Below are 20,004 nucleotides of genomic sequence, written 5' to 3'. Positions count from 1 at the left end.
TGGAGATGCTCCTTCAGATATACTGGACAGAGGCCATTTAGGGCTTTAAAGGTCAGCACCAACACTTTGAATTGTGCTCGGAAACGTACTGGGAGCCAATGTAGGTCTTTCAAGACCGGTGTTATGTGGTCTCGGCAGCAGCTCCCAGTCACCAATCTAACTGCCACATTCTGGATTAGTTGTAGTTTCCGGGTCACCCCACATAGAGCGCATTGCAAAAGTCCAAGCGAGAGATAACCAGAGCATGCACCACTCTGGCGAGACAGTCTGTGGACAGATAGGGTCTCATCCTGCGTACCAGATGGAGCTGGTAAACAGCTGCCCTGGACACAGAATTGACCTGCGCCTCCATGGACAGCTGTGAGTCCAAAATGACTCCCAGGCTGCGCACCTGCTCCTTCAGGGGCAGTGTTACCCCATTCAGGACCAGGGAGTCCTCCACACCTGCCCGCCTCCTGTCCCCCAAAAACAGTCACGATTCAACCTCAATCTGTTAGCCGCCATCCATCCTCCAGCCTTTCCCCTCGGACTATGTGTGTCTCTACCTTCACTGACCACAATCCTCCAGTGGGGTGCAATGGACCCTCTTGCAATGGACCCTCTTGCAAGTATTGCCTACCCACAGACACCATCCATCATAAAAATGACGGCCATTTCCACCTATTTAACTGCCACTAAAGGGGCCACTCGGTGATTACAGTAAGGTATAACTCAGTCTACCCCAGGGGTCACCCATCCCTTGGGAGCCAGTGGGCACAGTCTGAATCTCTAGAAAGTGTCATGAGTGGGAGTCACAAAATGGCTCTTGTGGGGTGTGGGGCATAACACAAAATGGCGGCTGCAAAGGCTGGGCCAGTGACAACAGGAATTGAGCAGGAAGAACATACCGTCTCTCATGCATTGCAAATTTTGAGGGGATCTTTTACTGAGGCCTATTATGGGTGCCATATGAGGTACTGCCAGGTATTGTATGCTGGTCCATGCAGGCTCTATATTTGTGTCCCCTGATCTAGCCTATGAAAGGAAGAAGAATGAACAAAGAGAGAATTCTCAAGTAGGTGTGTTTTATCACCATAGATAGCTCTGTCAGTAGATCACGAGACTCTTAATCTCAGGGGCTTGAGCCCCATATTGGGCAAAATATTCTTTCATTACTGGGGGGTTGGACTAGATGACTCTCATGATGCCACCCAGCTCTACAATTCTCTGATTCAGTTATTCTCAGAACAGGATTAATGGCAAAAGAAAATCAGATTTGTGATGAAAATTTGCAGCAAGTATCGAGCATGATCCTACTAAAGAACTCTTTTTTTAAAAAATATAATTTTTATTATTTTTTTTTAACATATCATTTTCAACAGTAATTAAACATACTTTTACATCTTATTCAAATTTTTGACTTCCATCAACCCTGTCTGAAAATTCTCTCAGTATGAATTTCTTATCTTCCCTATTACAGTGGTGCCTCGCAAGACAAAATTAATCCGTTCCGTGAGGCTCTTCGTATAGCGGTTTTTTTGTCTTGCGAAACAAGCCCATTGACAGCTTAGCGGATTAGCGCTATTAGCGGTTTAGCGGCTTTTAGCGGATCAGCTGATAAGCGGCTTAGCGGCTTAGGAAAAGGGGGGGGGAAACCCCGCAGGAACTCGCAAGACATTTTCGTCTTGCGAAGCAAGCCCATAGGGAAATTCGTTTTGCGAAGCGCCTCCAAAACGGAAAACCCTTTTGTCTAGCGGGTTTTCCATCTTGCGAGGCGTTCGTCTTGCGGGGCACCACTATATTTCAAACTCATAACCAATATCTCTTATCTTTTTCTACTTTGTAACACTTTGTATATTTCTCCTTACAAAACTTCTCGTAGTCCTAGCGTAATTTGTTGATTACAGTTGCTCTTCAAATAATTCATATACTTCTTCCAATCTTCTGTAAATCCCACTGTCCCTGGAGCTTGCGGGGCTGGCGGCAGGGAGAAGCACGCGTCTCCCCGCCGTCAGCCTCCAAACCACATCGGGAGACAGCGGGATGGCGGCGTTCCGCCTCCCCGCTGTCCCCCGACCTTGTGGGGCTGGCGCTGCGGCTCTCCTGAAGCCTGGAGAGTGAGAGCGCACCGACCCCTCTTGCTCTCTAGGCTTCAGCGAAAGCCTGCATTCACCCCATAGGACGCACACGCACTTCCCCTTCATTTTTGGAGGGGAAAAAGTGTGTCCTATAGGGCGAAAAATACGGTACATAAATAATGTAAGTTGAGAGTACAGTGGTACCTTGGGTTACATACGCTTCAGGTTACATACGCTTCAGGTTACAGACTGTGCTAACCCAGAAATATTACCTCAGGTTAAGAACTTTGCTTCAGGATGAGAACAGAAATCGTGCCGCCGCGGCATGGCGGCAGCAGGAGGCCCCATTAGCTAAAGTAGTGCTTCAGGCTAAGAACAGTTTCAGGTTAAGAACAGACTTCGGGAACGAATTAAGTACTTAACCCGAGGTACCACTGTATTACAAATGGGAACTGTTAAAGTGGGGGCAGGTTTTTTCTTTATATTGCTTACTAGGAGGCTGTATCATACAACCTTAAGGTTCTTGGAATTCATGGTTGTAATAAATCCATCGCTCTGCAATCAGCAAGACTTATTTACATCACAAGCATGTATCCAGAGACCCCAGTTCTCGCGTTCTGAATGTGCTCTGTCCTTAAGTTATGATTCAGTAGCTCCCCTGTTGATTGTCGCTCTCCTTACGTGAAACTGGTTGGGCTTTGGACTGTTGCTGGGTCAGAAAACCATCACTAAGCTGGTGCTTTGAAGCTGACTCTTGAAACACGTTCTTTCCATTGTATCTGTGCCTTTTCTCGCCTTTTTTGTGGCAGCTTTGAAAAAGCAAATTCCGTGTTAGGGGGCATTGGGGAAGGGATTAAAATTAAAACTGCCAATATAATAATACCATTATACAAGTCTGTGGTGCTATCACGTTTGGAATGCTTTGCACAGTTCTGGTCACTGTGGGTAAAGGGATATTGTAGAGTTGGGCGGGGAAAGCTTTAGAAAAGGGAAACAAAAATTATCAAGGAGTTGGAGCAGCTCACCTAGGTATTTCTTTTAAATGGCTGGTGCACTTCCTCGCAGGACAAACTGTTGTGTTTGCTTTTACTTAATTTGTGGGTTGAACAAGACCTTAAATTTGTGAAATTTCCTTTCTGAGTTTTGAATCACTTGATGGTTGTGTAAGAAGCTGATGGATAGAAAATCAATGTGCTGTTTCACATTGCAAAAGATGCTGCGGTTTTTCCAGAATTATAACCTAGCTAGTGTCAAAGAGACGACATGCTGCATTTTCAAATTTTTATATCCCCAGGTGTACTTGCATCACACTCAGTTATGTGAGCAAAGTGGGATTTACTTCTGAGTAAACGTGAATAGGATTAGGCTGAATATACAGGATTATATCCCTCAATAAAGTCAGGATGTAGCCATAGTACTAGGTAAAAACAGAAATGTTGGTTTAAGGGTACTGGGAACTGTAGCTCTGTGAGGGTGAAACCACAGTTCCCAAGATTCTTGGGAGGAGTGCTGTAGTGTATGGTGTGTATAGAGCAGGCATGTCGCAACAGGTATGTCGTGATCTACCCGTAAATCACTGGACATCTGTGGCAGATCATTGGTAGATCACTGGCTCCCCCCCCCCCCAAAGATGCTCAACAAATTTGGCTCCCCTAAAAAAACCTCAGTAACTGTGCCCTGCACCCCTAAAATGGGACTTTCCTTCCTTAAAAAAAGCTCATCAACTTTGACCTGAACCCCCCCCCCCAAAAGGGGATAGATCACTGCCAGTTTTGGCCAGCCCTGGTACAGAGCACAGAAAGGAGAACAAGACCAAAATAACTTGGTAGGACAAAATTTGTCTCTTGGCTTGTGCCTCTCAGGCAGGGGCGACCTATGCATTGGCAAGGTGAAGCCATTTGCTTTGGGCAGTGAATCTGACCCTTGACCCCAATGTTGCCCTGCTGCCAGCACTTCATTCATGCCACCAGCCTTGTTACTGCAGCTGCCTTGTGGCAGCACAGCTGCAGCCACAGGTGAGGGCACCGTTACGACAATGGGGCTGGCAGCAGCACAGTTGCATCAGTGGAGACGGTGGGGTGAGGACCCAGATCTGCAGGGGGAGGTGGCATCGGGGCGCCTTACCTATGGCGACAAAAAAGCTTGGGCCACTCCTGCTCTCAGGACTAATTCCAAGAGGTGGGCGCACTTGTTCAGTGCCAGATTCAGAAACGTGGAAGTAATCTTGCTGTGTAGCTTTGATCCCAGAAGATCCCACTTATACACGGCCTACTAGGGCTTGGTTTGACAGGATTTTGGAACTGCTTGTTATAGATAGATATCCACACAGATAAGCATTTCTATTCACCCAAATTTTAATTTTGATTTCCTAGCAAATGTGTTCCCACTTATTACCTGTGTACGCTTAAAGGAGGAAAAAAAGATGGAGATGACCAGCAATTTTGAGCTGTTTATTCTATGATGATGGTGGCGCAAAATGATGTCAATATAATAATGAATTCATTCACGTTCAGTAGTCATTTCTAAAAGTCATGGTGTTAGTGGGCGCATTATAAATTGCAAAGAAGAACCTCTCTAAGTTGCATCTGAACTTCTTCTCTTTCCCCTGGTGAGCCTGGGAAATGGACGTAGGCAGAATTATCTTGGTTGTTAGTGAACTTATAAAAAAATAATCGTAGAGTTAGAGATAGTGAAAGAAATGTAACAACAGTAGCTTCCTATTGGGGATGCAGGTGGCGCTGTAGTCCAAACCACTGAGCCTCTTGGGCTTGCCGATCAGAAGGTCGGCGGTTCGAATCCCTGTGATGGGGTGGGCTCCCGTTGCTCGGTCCCAGCTCCTGTCAACCTAGCAGTTTCAAAGCACGTCAAAGTGCAAGTAGATAAATAGGTACCACTCCGGCAGGAAGGTAAAAGGTGTTTCCGTGGGCTGCTCTGGTTTCAGTGTTCCGTTGTGCCAGAAGTGGCTTAGTCATGCTGGCCACATGACCCGGGAAAACTGTCTGCGGACAAACGCCGGTTCCTTCGGCCTGTAAAGCGAGATGAGCGCCGCAACCCCAGAGTCGTCTGCAACTGGACCTAACTGTCAGGGGTCCTTTACCTTTAGCCGCCTATTGAGTATGTCGTGGAAGTCCAGCCCTGGAGTTACGAGAGCATAAACAGCAAAAAGGAAACAGGGCTGAAGAGAAAGGAGAATGGGGTTGAGCAGTTAAAGAAACAAGTGGGGTAATTGATCAAGACCATGAGTAGGAGTGACCAGGTGAGACAGACCTTGGCAAGTATGAGAGCTTTCTTCTCCCCACCCTGCTAAAATGCACTGCCCTTCTTAAACTCACTTTTATCTGCAATCCGCGTTTAGCTGATTTCAGTTCCCTGCTATGGGCAGATACGGAATAAAGCTGCAAAAATACTCAAAAGAGATTGACTGACGTGTTGTTGTTTTAATAAAACTAATGCTGCAATCCTAAGTACATCTAACAAGGGAGCAAGAACTCTGTAGGGTTTGTTTCCAGAATAAACCCAGTTAGGACTGCTGTGAAATTATACGTGCTGGAATATGGTGCTGCTATTTCCCTAAGTGATGAGCTGCTTCGAGAGCAATGCTTGGCTTCTTTTGGAAGATCGCCCAAACTAGTGGCATGCTTATAATACATCTGGGGTTTTTTTACATACATAGACAAACTTGAATATAGGTGGAGGCAAACAGCATAGGCCAAGTTTAGGTAGCGAGTTATATCCATTATCCCCAGAAAGAGATATTTGTGACCCTAAAGATTCCTTCCATTCTTCAACTCAGCCCCTAATACATCAGTCTGTCTGCTTCAATCTGGGTCCCACTGTGAGAGCAGATGATGTATCATCTCCTGCACATTCAGATGGGTTTCACATTCAGGGCCGTCTTTATCCAGGGGTGCGGGGCACCCAGGCGCCGAATTCTGGGGGGTGCTAAATGTATACCTACTGTATACCGGTCCCTCTTGATTGGCGGCAGTGAAAAGCAATGGAGCGAAAGTCTCCGCCCCCCTCCTTCGTTGCTCTGTTACTCAAATACTCGTCAAATATTCCTGACGAGCCAGAAAGTAAAAGCAGTTTTATCCGTTGCGTCGTTGTTACAGGTGAGTGATTTCCCCCCTAAAAAAAAAAAAGGTCAATAACTTTGGCTTCCCCCCAAAAAAGCTCAATAAAAGTTAATTGGGGGGCGCTGGGTGGATCTTTGCACCCCGGTGGTGCATATGCTGAAGACGGCCTGTTTACATTCCACACCATTCTCCAATAAAGCAGGGCTGGATGGGGAACTTGTGGTTCTCAAAATGTTGGACTCCCACTGGTTCCAGCCAGCATGGCCAATGGTTAGGGATTATGGGGGTTGCATGGGAGGTTCCCCAATCCTGCCCTCAAGAGCCATTCATTGAGCATCTTGGGTCATTAGCGAACAATTTGATCCATAGCAGATATCCAAAACAGAGACATACCCGTATTTTTCGCTCTATAGGACGCACCTGACCACAAGATGCACCTAGTTTTTGGAGGAGGAAAACAAGAAAAAAATATGCTGAATCTCAGAAGCCAGAACAGCAAGAGGGATCGCTGCGCAGTGAAAGCAGCAATCCCTCTTGCTGTTCTAGCTTCTGGGATAGCTGCGCAGCCTGCATTCGCTCCATAAAACGCACACACATTTCCCCTTACTTTTTAGGAGGGAAAAAGTGAGTCTTATAGAGCAAAAAATACGGTACTTGGCCAGCATTCATAACAGTAGGCTTAAAAGATAAATCCCCAAGAAGCAAAGGTTATTCTATAGAATGAAGCCAGACTAGGAAAAATAGGGAAATTTGATATTTTATTTCTAAGCTTCATTTGTCTTTTTCTTTTACGTGAAATTTATTTCATTGTTTATTTTTCCCACATGTTTATAAATTGCTTAATAACAGAACAGTCTCCAAGTGTTTGCTCTTAACTGTGAAATGTATGCAGAAAATCCCATTCATATTCTCCGACATAAATTATATAATGCAAAATCCACTTTACAGATTTCACAGATATAAAATTTAATAGACTCAAACTTCTGCGAAGAAGATCCTGCTTCCTTGGTTGCTCAGCTGGATGCAAAATACTATCTTCGCCTATCAGCAGGGTGCAAGCAAACCACTATATTTTTCCAATGGCTCAGTTGGGCGCAAACAAATTCTATTATCCAGTAGCCCTGGACGCCGGAAGCAAACAACTTACATAAAGTGTGAAAGAAGAGAGGAAACCAACACATTAAAGAAGGCTAGGTTAAAGTCTTTGCAATCCAGAGAATTCCTTCTGCACTGTGGAACAGTTTGTTGTGCATATGCAAGAGGGTTGTGCAAGAACTTTGCAAGAGGAAAAGCACGTTGCGTCCAGAGAATCTGTACCATGTGAAGACACTTGCTTCACACAGCTAATAGTGGACATGATTTGTGAAAGGGTTTGCACATCCAGTTTTCTCCCCATTCATTCATTGCTCCCTTGATTGTTATCTAGTCAGAGTCTGAGCTTACTTTATTAACAGATTCCAGAGAAAGGTTTGGTCTGTCTTTTTAAATGAGGGAGCATTCAAACATGCAACCCACACGTTCTCACTGAAGCAGTGCAGTCCAAGAACTTATTTGCCACATGACTCTTCTGATTGTGGAAACTGAGTCCTGTATACCTGAAGGAGCGTCTCCACCCCCATCGTTCAGCCCGGACACTGAGATCCAGTGCCGAGGGCCGTCTGGCAGTTCCCTCATTGCAAGAAGTGAGGCTACAGGGAACCAGACAGAGGGCCTTCTCTGTAGTGGCGCCCGCCCTGTGGAAAGCCCTCCCATCAGATGTCAAAGAGATAAACAATTACCTGACATTCAGAAAACATCTTAAGGCAGCCCTGTTCAGGGAAATTTTTAATATGTAACGCTGCACTGTTTTTAACACTTGATTGGGAGCCGCCCAGAGTGGCTGGGGAAACTCAGCCAGATGGGCGGGGTATAAATAATAAATTATTATTATTATTATTATTATTATTATTATTATTATTATTATTATTATTAGACCTGACTTGCCCACTACTTCCTACCAGCAGAGTACCTGTCCAAGTCCTGATTTGCTATTTGGCTTGATTTAATTGCATTTTAGGTGCCGAGGATAGGAAGGAAGAATAGAAACACTTTTAGTTATTTTCTTTTTCTAAAAAAAGTTTTCATAATACCCCCCCTTTTTTTAAAGCAAAAAAACAAACAAAAAAACCCAGTTGCTAATGTGTTGCTTTCCGATCCGTGTAATCAGGGGTGGTTTATTGTCTGTTTAAATGGCAACAATGCAGACTTACCAGCAGGCACTGCAGATTTCTTAATTCCGCCTCTGACCTCAAGCTTCAAAACAAAATTTTCCCGTTGCCAGTTTCCGTGTTTATCTATTAAACGACAGACGTGGTTTTGACAAAGCCAGAGTAAACCCTGGTAAGCCTTCGCTCCATTGTAACTATTTCCCAGCAAATAACACGGTGGGGAAAATGGAATGTATTTCAGAGATGTGCTTAGTATTGGTCTTGCTCTTGTTAGAGCATTGGTTATTAATATATCTGCATGCAACAGCAGTCATAGACCTGTTATTTGCTTAACGGAAAGCATGTGAAACGTAAGGGAAGTTATTGTGATGGTCAGATTAGCAGCCGGGAGCAAATTACATGCGATTCATCCGTCACATCTGGCGTTCATCTGTCTGCCCCACCCATGTTAAAACATGGGGTTTCTTCTTTGTGAATCTCTGCATGTGGGGATGAGTGCCTTTTCTATTCCTTGCTACTGCAGGGACAAGAGGGTTGGAGTGATGCAGCTCAAGACACAAGACGCAGTATTCACATGCAGCACAGAAAGTAGGGTTGAGAAGAGCCTGCTGCGGTTATACTTTGCCGCAAAGGTTCCCCCCATTTCCTGCTCACCTGTGTGGGGTGTTTTGCCTTGGCAGCCCCAGCTGATGGAGTAGACCAGTGGTCCTCAAACTTGTTTTCTATGGGCCGCACTTTCAGAATAAAAATTGGCTTGCACCATACCGAGAAAACATTGCAAAACAAAAAGAAAACAACTCCTGGTGCGCTTGATTTATCACATACAACACAGCTACTTTATAATAGGAACAAGGGTCATCCATAAAGTATAAAATAATGCAGCTTCATAAGAACATGAATCCTTCTCAAAACAGAATTATAAGCAATTCTCTTATATATGTACCATATAAACTCAATGAGAGGTGAGAGCTTGCTCTTGCTGGCTATTCTCATTCATATTATGTCTAATTTGAAATAAAAAACCCCCTCTCATCTCCTTGTTAACACACAAAAGCCTTTCTCTTTCATGATCTTTCATACTTGTCAGAATTTTTTTTGAAAATATATCTATCCATATTCTGCAAATTTTATGTGTGTGTGTGTGTAGATAGAGGATAGGTAGAAAGATAGATAAGATAGATTAGATGATAGATAGATAGATAGATAGATAGATAGATAGATAGATAGATGATAGATAGATAGATAGATAGATAGATAGATAGATAGATATAGATGATAGATAGATGATGATAGATAGAGATAGATAGATAGATAGATAGATAGATAGATAGATAGATAGATAGATGATAGATAAAGATGATAGATAGATAGATAGATAGATAGATAGATAGATGATAGATAGATGATAGATAGATAGATAGATAGATAGATAGATAGATAGATGATAGATAGATGATAGATAGATAGATAGATGATAGATAGATAGATAGATAGATAGATAGAGATAGATAGATAGATAGATAGATAGATGATAGATAGATAGATGATAGATAGATAGATAGATAGATAGATAGATAGATAGATAGATAGATATAGATAGATGATGATAGATAGAGATAGATGATAGATAGATAGATGATAGATAGATACTATGCTACACTGAAGTGTTCCTTTGATTGTCCTTGAATCTTCCTGCCACACCCTTTGAGAATGACTGGAATAGAGCACGGTACAGTGGTACCTCAGGTTACAGACGCTTCAGGTTACAGACTCCACTAACCCAGAAATAGTACCTCGGGTTAAGAACTTTGTTTCAGGATGAGAACAGAAATCGTGGGGCAGCGGTGGCAGCAGGAGGCCCCATTAGCTAAAGTGGTACCTCAGGTTAAGAATGGACCTCCAGAACGAATTAAGTTCTTAACCTGAGGTACCACTGTATTGGTGTTTTTGTAGCCAGAATACTTGTCATGATCTTAGAAAGTGAAGGTCCAGCTGTGTGCTCAAGCTGCAGAGAGAAGAGGCCTTGCGCAATGTGCTCTCTTCCAAAGTGATCCTCAAGGAGGAGATGCCGCCCCATCTTGCACTGCGCTGCTAGCTAAAGTTATGGCTCTCCTGTGTTTTGATCCTTGGTGGTGTGCTGCGTTCGGCTGCTGAGTTGTACCAATTGAGGTTAAAGGGAGAGAAATTCCTTCCGTCGGGTGTGGAGATGGTGCAGAGTTGCACCATGAAAGGAGACGTGGCTACTGGATGGAAGGGCTAGCTCCACCCATGAGGCAAGGTGAGGTGACTGCCTCAGGTGGCAGGATCCACAGAGACAGCAGATCAACCCTTCAAGGAATGCATCGACCGTCACTTCTGCCACTGCCGTGGTCGCAGCAACAACTGCAGCATACTCAGTAGAGGCCGGATCTGTGTCTCCTCAGCAGCTTTCTCCCACAAAATACTGCCTCTACAGTAGCCTCTTGGTGAATAGGTACCTATGACATATATGGGGTGTCCTGCTGGCTTATTTTACATGGCAGCAGTACAGCCAGTCAGCTAGTATATTTTAAATACAGTGGTACTGTAACCCTTCAGGTTACAGACTCCACTAACCCAGAAATAGTACCTCGGGTTAAGAACTTTGCTTCAGGATGAGAACAGAAATCGCGCAGCGGCGGCGCAAGGCCCATTAGCTAAAGTGGTACCTCAGGTTAAGAACAGTTTCAGGTTAAGAACGGACCTCCAGAACGAATTAAGTTCCTAACCTGAGGTACCACTGTATAGGATTTTGTCCCAAGTCTCTTTCAGTGGGACTTACTCAAAGTGAACAGAGTATTGTAGCTTTAGATGGCCTCGAATCTTTGCAACCTGGCAGGTGGTATGGGGCAGGAATTTACAGAGTGGATGCCAGCATGGCTAAGCCGGGACAGGGCAGTAACACTTAGGCATTTCAAGAGTTGAGGACTTACACATAAGGTAAAGTAAAGGGACCCCTGACCATTAGGTCCAGTCGTGACCGACTCTGGGGTTGTGGTGCTCATCTCGCTTTATTGGCCGAGGGAGCCGGCGTACAGCTTCCGGGTCATGTGGCCAGCATGACTAAGCCGCTTCTGGCGAACCAGAGCAGTGCATGGAAACACCGTTTACCTTCCTGCCGGAGCGGTACCTATTTATCTACTTGCACTTTGACGTGCTTTTGAACTGCTAGGTTGGCAGGAGCAGGGACCAAGCGACGGGACTCACCCCGTCGCAGGGATTCGAACCGCCGACCTTCTGATCGGCAAGTCCTAAGCTCTGTGGTTTAACCCACAGCGCCACCCGCATCCCACATACATACATGCATAATTTTGTCTGCCTGCCACCTTTCCACAGTTCAAACCATGTTCAGACACAGAGAAAACAGATAACTGCAACATAAACAAAACATAAAAAATGCACAACCAAACTGAACCATTTCCACGTAAATTGCACGATCGAAAATAAAGATGAAAAAACAAAAGCAACAAACTTCCCCTGAAAAAACAGCACACCAGTATAATCGACTGAGCTTGTACATCACAGTGGATGCAGTTAGGACTTTGCCCTTAGTTTGCCTGTTGAGGCAAAGGAGATGCAAAGGACAAAAGCCTCTTCAGGCATCCCTCCAAACGTGGGCAGCCTTTTACATTAAGTCTCCCATTTAGTGGAGGATAAAAAATATTTTTTAAAAAAACTCCATATGCCTGCAGGGGGATGGAATGGTGAATTCACTGAGTTCTTTTCTAATGTCCGAAATTCTCCCCTGCCAGAATGAGAGCTTTTGGGCTGCTACTGTTGTTATTATTTTTTAATGTTCACATCGCAGCATCTTCCATTTGACTATTTTCAAGCCCAAAGCTTGAGGAAGGCAACGCAATAATTGAAGATGCCTCCTTTCCCCCTTGAACTGGGATCCACCTTCAAGTGAGGAGAGGGCAAAAGAGGTGATTGTCTTCTAACACTTTCACCCCCACCCAGACTGTAATAATAATTATTTGTTTATTTGTTTATACCCCGCCCATCTGGCTGAGTTTCCCCAGCCACTCTGGGCAGCTCCCAACAGAATAATAATAATAATAATAATAATAATAATAATAAATTAATAAAAATAAAGCAGTAAAACAGACATTGAAAAATTCCCTAAACAGGGCTGCCTTCAGATGTCTTCTAAAAGTCAAGTAGTTGTTTATTTCCTTGACATCTGGTGGGAGGGCGTTCCACAGGGCAGGTGCCACTACCAAGAACGCCCTCTGCCTGGTTCCCTGTAGCTTCTCGCAGGAGTTAGGTTAGGAAGGAGGTTGTGCCCCTCCATGTGCAGAACCAAGATACTGTATTTTTTGCTCCATAAGACGCACCTTTTTCTTCCTAAAAAGTAAGGGGAAATGTTTGTGCGTCTTATGGAGCAAATGCGTGGTCCCTGGAGCCAAATTGCCAGGGGCGAAAAGCAGATCATGCTCTCTTTTTTTTGAAAGAGGGAAGTAGGTGTTGAAACAAAGCCACTAATGGGCAAGAGATCAGGGAGGGAGATCAGGGACGCTAGCAATAAAGGAGGCTGCCTGGGAGGGGGGAGGTAAAGACAGCGAACTTGCAAGAAAAGGAGACAGGAAGACTAAAGCAATGAGGAGAGAAATTAGAAGAAGAGGAGGAGCAAAAAACTGCTCCAGCTAAGGAAAAGAGACTAAGGCAAACAAGAGGGAAGGGAGTGTTGAAAGGAAGCGGCTGATCGCAAAGCGATCGGAAGGGAGATAAGGGACGCTAGAGATAAAGGAGGCTGCCTGGAAGGAGGGAGGTAAAAGCCCATGGATCCTCAGGATTTTTGCATTGAGTCACCCCAAATTCATCATCACATCACATAGCATGTCCATGGCTACAGTCTGCACCAAAAAAACCACGCATCCACTGCTGCGTGGGGCCGCAATGGCGCAAAAGCGTGGTTACAAAGCACAGATCCCCATGGATCCTCAGGATTTTTTGCATTGGGCTACCCCAAACTCACCGTCAAATCACATGTCTGTGGCCACAACATGAACCACAAAAATCATACATCCACTGTTTCATTCAGAATATTATTTTTTTTCTTGTTTTCCTCCTCTAAAAACTACGTGTGTCTTATGGTCAGGTGCGTCTTACGGAGCGAAAAATACGATTGGATGGATGGGGGCAGGGCAAAAGGAAATCAAGGAATACAGGTGTGCAGACCTAAGGAAAATTGGAGGAGGAGTTTAAACAGTTTTTTATTTTTTCAGTGGGGGAAAAATGGATTTGAGGATAAAAAAAATATTTAAAATGAACTGTTTCTCCTTTAGAGAAAATGCTTTTAAGACAGGATTTTAAAATTTTTGTTCAGCTGCACTTTATCCTGTCAAAATGGGGAAACTGTTGAGATGCTTAGGTCCTGCTATGCAGCTGCTCAAAGGCATTTGGTTCATCACTGTGGGACCAGGAAGCTGGATTTGAGGGGGCCCAGGTCTGAAGCTGCAGGCTTTTCTCACATTTTTCTCATTCATTTTATGGTCTTAAAGTAATCAGGGTATGTCTAGAATTGATAAGACAATAACTGTCACATATATTTCAATTTCCCCTAACATTTCTATTTCATTTCTCCTTACTGGGGGAGAATGGGAGGGGGGGAATTGTACATTCGTCAGGGCTTCAAAATCTTTAGCCAAATTTCACCTACATAGTTTGGAAATATATTGGAAGAACGGGGGTCTTCTGCAAAATATTTCAGCCTGGAAGTAAAATGAGAAATGCCCCTTGTTTTTTGTTTATCAAGATAATAAAAAAAATATTCATTTGTGAGATTAAAAAAAATGGCTGCTTAGGGCGACTTTACATACTATGTTTTAATTTGTGAGTGCTACTGTTTGTGTCCAAGAAAACACACAACTAAGCAATTTATGAATGGTGGCTTTGGTTTCATTTTCTATGTGGGGATACTGATATATATGTATCCGATTCCTGATACATAAACCTGGAATAATACACGTTTGCTGCTTCTCCTATATTACATGGCACAGTCGTCTTCTTCTGATACTCATACTCAGGTTGCAAAAAGTATATTATGTCATTGCCATGTTCTGTTATGCAAAGAGGGGGTCCTCTCTCTAGACCAGGCAGCCCCAAACTCAGCCCTCCAGCTGTTTTGGGACTACAACTCCCATCATCCCTAGCTAACAAGACCAATGGTCAGGGATGATGGGAATTGTAGTCCCAAAACAGCTGGAGGGCTGAGTTTGGGGATGCCTGCTGTAGACTTTCCTACAGCTTGACAACAAAAAAGTCCTTGTTTTAGGAATATGGAAGGCTGCTTGAAATCCTTCAAAGCTAAATTGGAGTCTGCATTTACAAGAATTGTTTTTGTTTGTTTGTCAGATTTAACTATTTTTTAGGGGCAAAATCCACTTTTTAAAAAGTTTGCATATTCTGCGCTTTAATGTGATGCTTCGCTCATCTATAACAATAGCAGTGGGCCAGGTCTTGGTTGATTATCCAAACCTGGCTTTGATCTTGAAGTTACATACCGTATTTTTCGTCCCATAGGACGCTCCGTCCCATAGGACACACCTAGTTTTTTGGGGGGGAAATAAAGGGGGGGGGAATTTCCCTTTATCTCCCCCCCAAAAGCAGGTCGGGGAAACCGAACCAGGTCGAGGAACAGCGGGATGGCAGCGCTGGGCCTCCCTGCTGTCCCCTGAGCTTGTGGGGCTGGCCGATGTCTGCCCAGCACGAGGGGCGCTCTGCTTCAGGGTGCCCTCCCCGCCGGGCGGCAGGCTGCTATCCGCAGTGTGGGGAGCCCTGCGGGGAACTCCTGCAGGGCTCCCCACGCTGCGGATGTCTGTCCGGCGTGCGGGGCGCTCTGCTTCAGGGTGTCCTGCGCGCCGGGCGGCAGGCTGCTATCCGCAGCGTGGGGAGCCCTGTGGGGAACTCCTGCAGGGCTGCCTAGGCTGCGGATGTGTTCCCGAAGTGCTGGGCACTCTGCTTTCAGGGCACCCGACGCTCCGGGAAGCAGGCTACTATCCGCAGCCTAGACAGCCCTATGGGAACTCCCGCAGGGCTGCCTAGGCTGCGGATGTCTTCCTGAAGCCTGGAGAGCGAGAGGGGTTGGTGCGCACCGACCCCTCTCGCTCTCCAAGCTTCAGCGAAAGCCTGCATTCTCCCCATAGGATGCACACAGATTTCCCCTTCATTTTTGGAGGGGAAAAAGTGCGTCCTATAGGGCGAAAAATACGGTAAATACTTAGGAGCACCACAGTCCAGCTCAGGCATCAGGTACCCATAGGTACTGATTGTGTGAAGGGTCTGTCTGGAATGTGCCTGCCTATAGCCCCATCCCCTAGATGCTGATGTGCACGCCAGCCATGCCCCCTAAACAACAAGGGGTGAAACTCAGTCCTGATACATACATCTGTATGCATCTAGACTACTTCCATGAGGACACGAACTCTGATCAATCAGGAACTGTCTCCTGTGCACATAAGAAACTTGTATCAGTCATGCCTTAGCTGGAGTTGTGGCCAACTCATGCATTGTCATCCAGGAAGGAAGCTGGACCCACACGTCTGTGAGAGCACATGGATACAGTGGTGCCTCGCAAGACGAAATTAATCCGTTCCGCGATTCTCTTCGTCTAGCGGTTTTTTCGTCTTGCGAAGCAAGCCCATTGACGGCTTAGCGGATTAGCGCTATTAGCGGCTTTTAGCGGCTTTAAGCGGCTTATCAGCTTAGCGGACAAGCAGATAAGCGGCTTAGCGGCTTAGAAAAAGGGCGGGAGGGAAAAAAAGTCTGAAAACTCGCAAGACATTTCGTCTTGCGAAGCAAGCCCATAGGGAAATTCGTTTTGCAAAGTGCCTCCAAAACAGAAAACCCTTTCGTCTAGTGGGTTTTCCGTCTTGCGAGGCATTCGTCTCGCGGGGCACCACTGTATGTTCTTACTGAAGAGGGCTGATGAATTTGTATTGCTGGGGGGGGGTTATTTAACGCTTGCATCTGCATTGGGGTGCTGAACACACCTTTCTTTTCTCTCTTCCCCCCCCCCTTTGTTTTCTTTTACACAGGGACGCATCTGCAGAAAAGCCGGGAAATCAAAAAAGTCCTTCAGCCGCAAGGAAGCCGAAGCAACATTTAAGAGCTTGGTGAAGACCCATGAAAAATACGGGTGGGTGACCCCCCCTGTGTCTGATGGCTGATGCTACGTGCAACCCGCTCATCAGACGCTAAACAAAACAACACGACAACGATGAAGTACTCTTTGACATTTCCTCAATGCTGTATACCACATCCATCCTTTTTCTACTTCAGCTTCTGTTAGATATCATGAATGTCATGGAGACGTCCAAATTATTTATGAACAGATCTGTTTACAGAGGGAGGGAGGGGAAATGTTGTATAAGATTATATTTTGAAACTGGCAAATGATCGGTTGATCATTAACAAGTCACTTTAGCGCAGATGTTGAGATTGTATCACTTGCCCCCTTCCCCACCCCGCCCTCTTCTTCCATCTGAGCCACACTTGTCGCCTGCTTCTCCCCCCCCCGCCCCCCCATGGCACAGCAACACCAACCGGGCGGTTCTGGAAATTCCATCCATCGTTGCTTAGTTCATTTCCATGTAAAACGAAGCAGTTAATATTTAAATAAGGAAGCAGTACATTGCAGATCCATGTTTGCTGTGCTGTTTTTAATCTATGTTTCCAAGCAGGTCAACCTAACTTGAAGATGTGTTTTTTTTTTTTTCCTGTGGAGCTGTGGTCTGCTGTGGCTAAATTTTAGACCTCATTTGTGCTCTGTAATATGACCTTTGGTTCATAAAAAAACAAAAAAAAAACAAATTCTAGCAAAGACAGACGCTCTAGTGTTAAAAAAAAAAAAAGGCAAAAGCACCCAGTTGGTCAAAATGTGCTAGCTATGGTGATAATTGTGGTGTGCTGTTGTTCACCAATAAAACCAATGTGATCATATGAAGGCTTTGACACCAGATGAACCCAAGTCAAGGGGCTGTGAGGAGCCAAATGGTTTTCCTCTTCCCAATAGGACAAGGTACTACTTTTGGAACAGTGTATTTAGCTGTCCACTTCTGCAACGATTGAACAAAAAAGTTAGACAAAATGCAGAAGAGTTAAGCTTAAGTGTATGGTATTAGGTTCGAAATATGGTCCCAGTACAAAAGCAAAGTCAGATTTTTAAGACCTAAGGCATTTCTGTGACTATTTGTATGCCTGGATTTCCCTACCCACCCAACATAATAGATAAGTACTTTTGAGTCCCATGTCAGAGAGAATCAGTTAACATATAAATGTCCAGCAGGGTCACTAAGAATTCACATTCCCTCTTCTATCAAACAAGTTTTTAAGACTTCATATAATGTTCCTAAGAATACAAAGGGTGAGTTTGAAATGTGGAACCCAAACGGAGAATTGTGTTGGACACATTCTAAATAAAATCAAGCAAACGATTGAATTGCCTCAAGATTTAAGTCATTCTCTTTGCTGGACTATTGTGTAACGCTAGAAATCTTACAGATATATTACATTATGAATACTTTCACAGCATTTTTGGTAAAGAACCTAGGGAGTTTTTGATCGTGAAAGGCGATGAAAAGAAAAATTGCAACACACTCCCAAGCATATTGACTCAGAAGTAAGTCCTGCTGTGTTCAGTGTGACTTGCTGCTTAGTAAGGATGCTTAGGACAGAGGGCTATTAAGAAGTTTTCCGTCATAGACAAAACCAGGCTTTAAAGACATCTGCACAAGAAAGCGAAATGCTCATGTATAAGGCGTTTGGTAGCAGTGATAACAGCAAACCAGACACAAGCCACCTTTGAAGAGTATTATTTTCCTTGCACATCTAATGGTTTTCCCATTAGGGAAACTTGCATAACGAAGGTGCTTCATTTTGTCCAAGTTCCAGAAGAGCTAGTGATTGTGTATCGGAAGCATTTTACTGGCCTGAACAAAATTTTACCTTCTTTGCTGATTCCCAGAAATGGAGGGCGCAAAGGCAGACGACAAACCAGAAAATGTTTTTTGCTGTTTGTGTGCATGTGTGAGCTATCCCAGTACATATGATTGCACACAAGCATCATAAGGGTATCTGCAATTTCCATTTACTTGGGTGCACTGTGAAAGCTGAGTGAAGTGACCACAAACACAATTTGAACGTGAGTTTGGACACACTGCTTCTAGGCCTTTGTTTGAATGACTTCTTTCAGGGGTTGGAAGGGGGAATTTGCACGTACTTGGCAATCTTTCTTGACAAAACTGCATGCCCTCATATAACGGAAATAAAAACATAATGTAAAACAGGCGCTCCCATTTTCTATCCCCAATTCGGGGATCTTACTTTCAAATAGAAACACAAGAGAAATATATAAAGGACACATATCGCAGAAAAGCTCAGGCTCATGGCATCAATCTGAGATAGGGTGGCCCTTATGCCCTAGTCAACCGTTTTGCCAGACCTCTGACTCTGACCCAAATTCTTTGGTTTTGGGGTTGGCCAAAGACCCCGTCTCCAAGCCTCTGGACTCGCTAATCATTCTCTGGACCACATGCCAAAGCTGACATGGGCCCCTCCCAACCAGAAATGGAAATACAAGATTAAAATACAACAATTAAAATATTGAAACATTAAAATATTAAAATACAGCCTCATCACAGGAGGAGAAAGGAAAAAGGAAAAAGAAAGAGGGGGGGAATCAAATTGGCTCCAAGCCAAAGGCCAGGTGGAACAACTCTGTCTTACAGGCCCTGCGGAAAGAAATCAGATCCTGCAGGGCCCTGGTCTCATGAGGCAGAGCATTCCACCAGGCTGGAGCCAGTATTGAAAAGTCCCTGGCTCTGGTTGAAGCTAATCTAACTTCCTTAGGGCCCGGGACCACTAGGGTGTTGCTATTTATGGACCTTGAGGCTCTCCATGGGGCATACCAGGAGAGGTGGTCTTGTAGGTACGAGGGTCCTAGGCCATGAAGGGCTTTAAAGGTCAAAAGCAGCACCTTAAATCTGACCCTGTACTCCACCGGGAGCCAGTGCAGCTGGAAAAGCACTGGGTGAACATGCTCCCATGGCAGAGACTCCGTGAGGAGCCTCGCTGCAGCATTCTGCACCCGCTGGAGTTTCTGGGACAGTTTTAAGGGCAGCCCTGCGTAGAGCGAATTACAGTAGTCAAGCCTGGAGGTGCCCGTCGCATGGATCACTGTGGCCAGGTCGGGGTGGGAAAGGTAAGGGAAAGGTAAGGTAAGATGAAGAGACACTGCATTCCTCCACCAAATCATTTCTCAACTTGCCCCCACAGTTGTACCATTACATCACCTCATCTCCATCCATTTGGTCTGGTAAGAGAGGAAGAAGAATATTCTGATGGCAGCAAGGGAAGTTTGCAAGCAGAGCCATGTGTCTCCAGTGGCAAGCTCACCAGCAGCTTGCCATCATCAGTGGGGGTGGCAATGCAAACCATAGTGGTAGCAGCTGGAACAGGCTGCTGTCTGCATTTTGGTGGGCTGGCAGTAGACATTGGCACCATAACTGTGCACCAATTGATGGGGGCACAGCTTGAGTCTGTCCAGCAGAAGATATCGGGTGGGGAGAGATCAAGATGTGCATATGTGGGAATGTGTGATGTGTATATGCGCAGGTGGAGAAGTATGCATAGATGCATGGATAA

At 44.9% G+C, this 20,004-nt stretch overlaps 1 protein-coding gene across 1 annotated transcript in view; it reads left to right on the top strand.

Moving 5' to 3' along the window:
* Nucleotides 1-17,795, top strand: part of UBE2QL1 (ubiquitin conjugating enzyme E2 QL1) — a 32,637-nt gene extending 14,842 nt beyond the window's left edge. The window contains exon 2 of the mRNA XM_079983657.1: nucleotides 16,398-17,795. Within this exon, the coding sequence (XP_079839783.1) occupies nucleotides 16,398-16,529 (132 nt within the window). The 3' untranslated portion in view covers nucleotides 16,530-17,795. The remainder of the gene's footprint in view (nucleotides 1-16,397) is intronic.
* Nucleotides 17,796-20,004: the final 2,209 nt, after the last annotated feature.

This window comes from Podarcis cretensis (assembly GCF_951804945.1).
Source record: "Podarcis cretensis genome assembly, chromosome: 7".
Classification (NCBI taxonomy): Eukaryota; Metazoa; Chordata; class Lepidosauria; order Squamata; family Lacertidae; genus Podarcis; species Podarcis cretensis.
The sequence above is the reverse complement of the archived record's forward strand: the minus strand, read 5'-3'. Positions and strand labels throughout refer to the sequence as shown.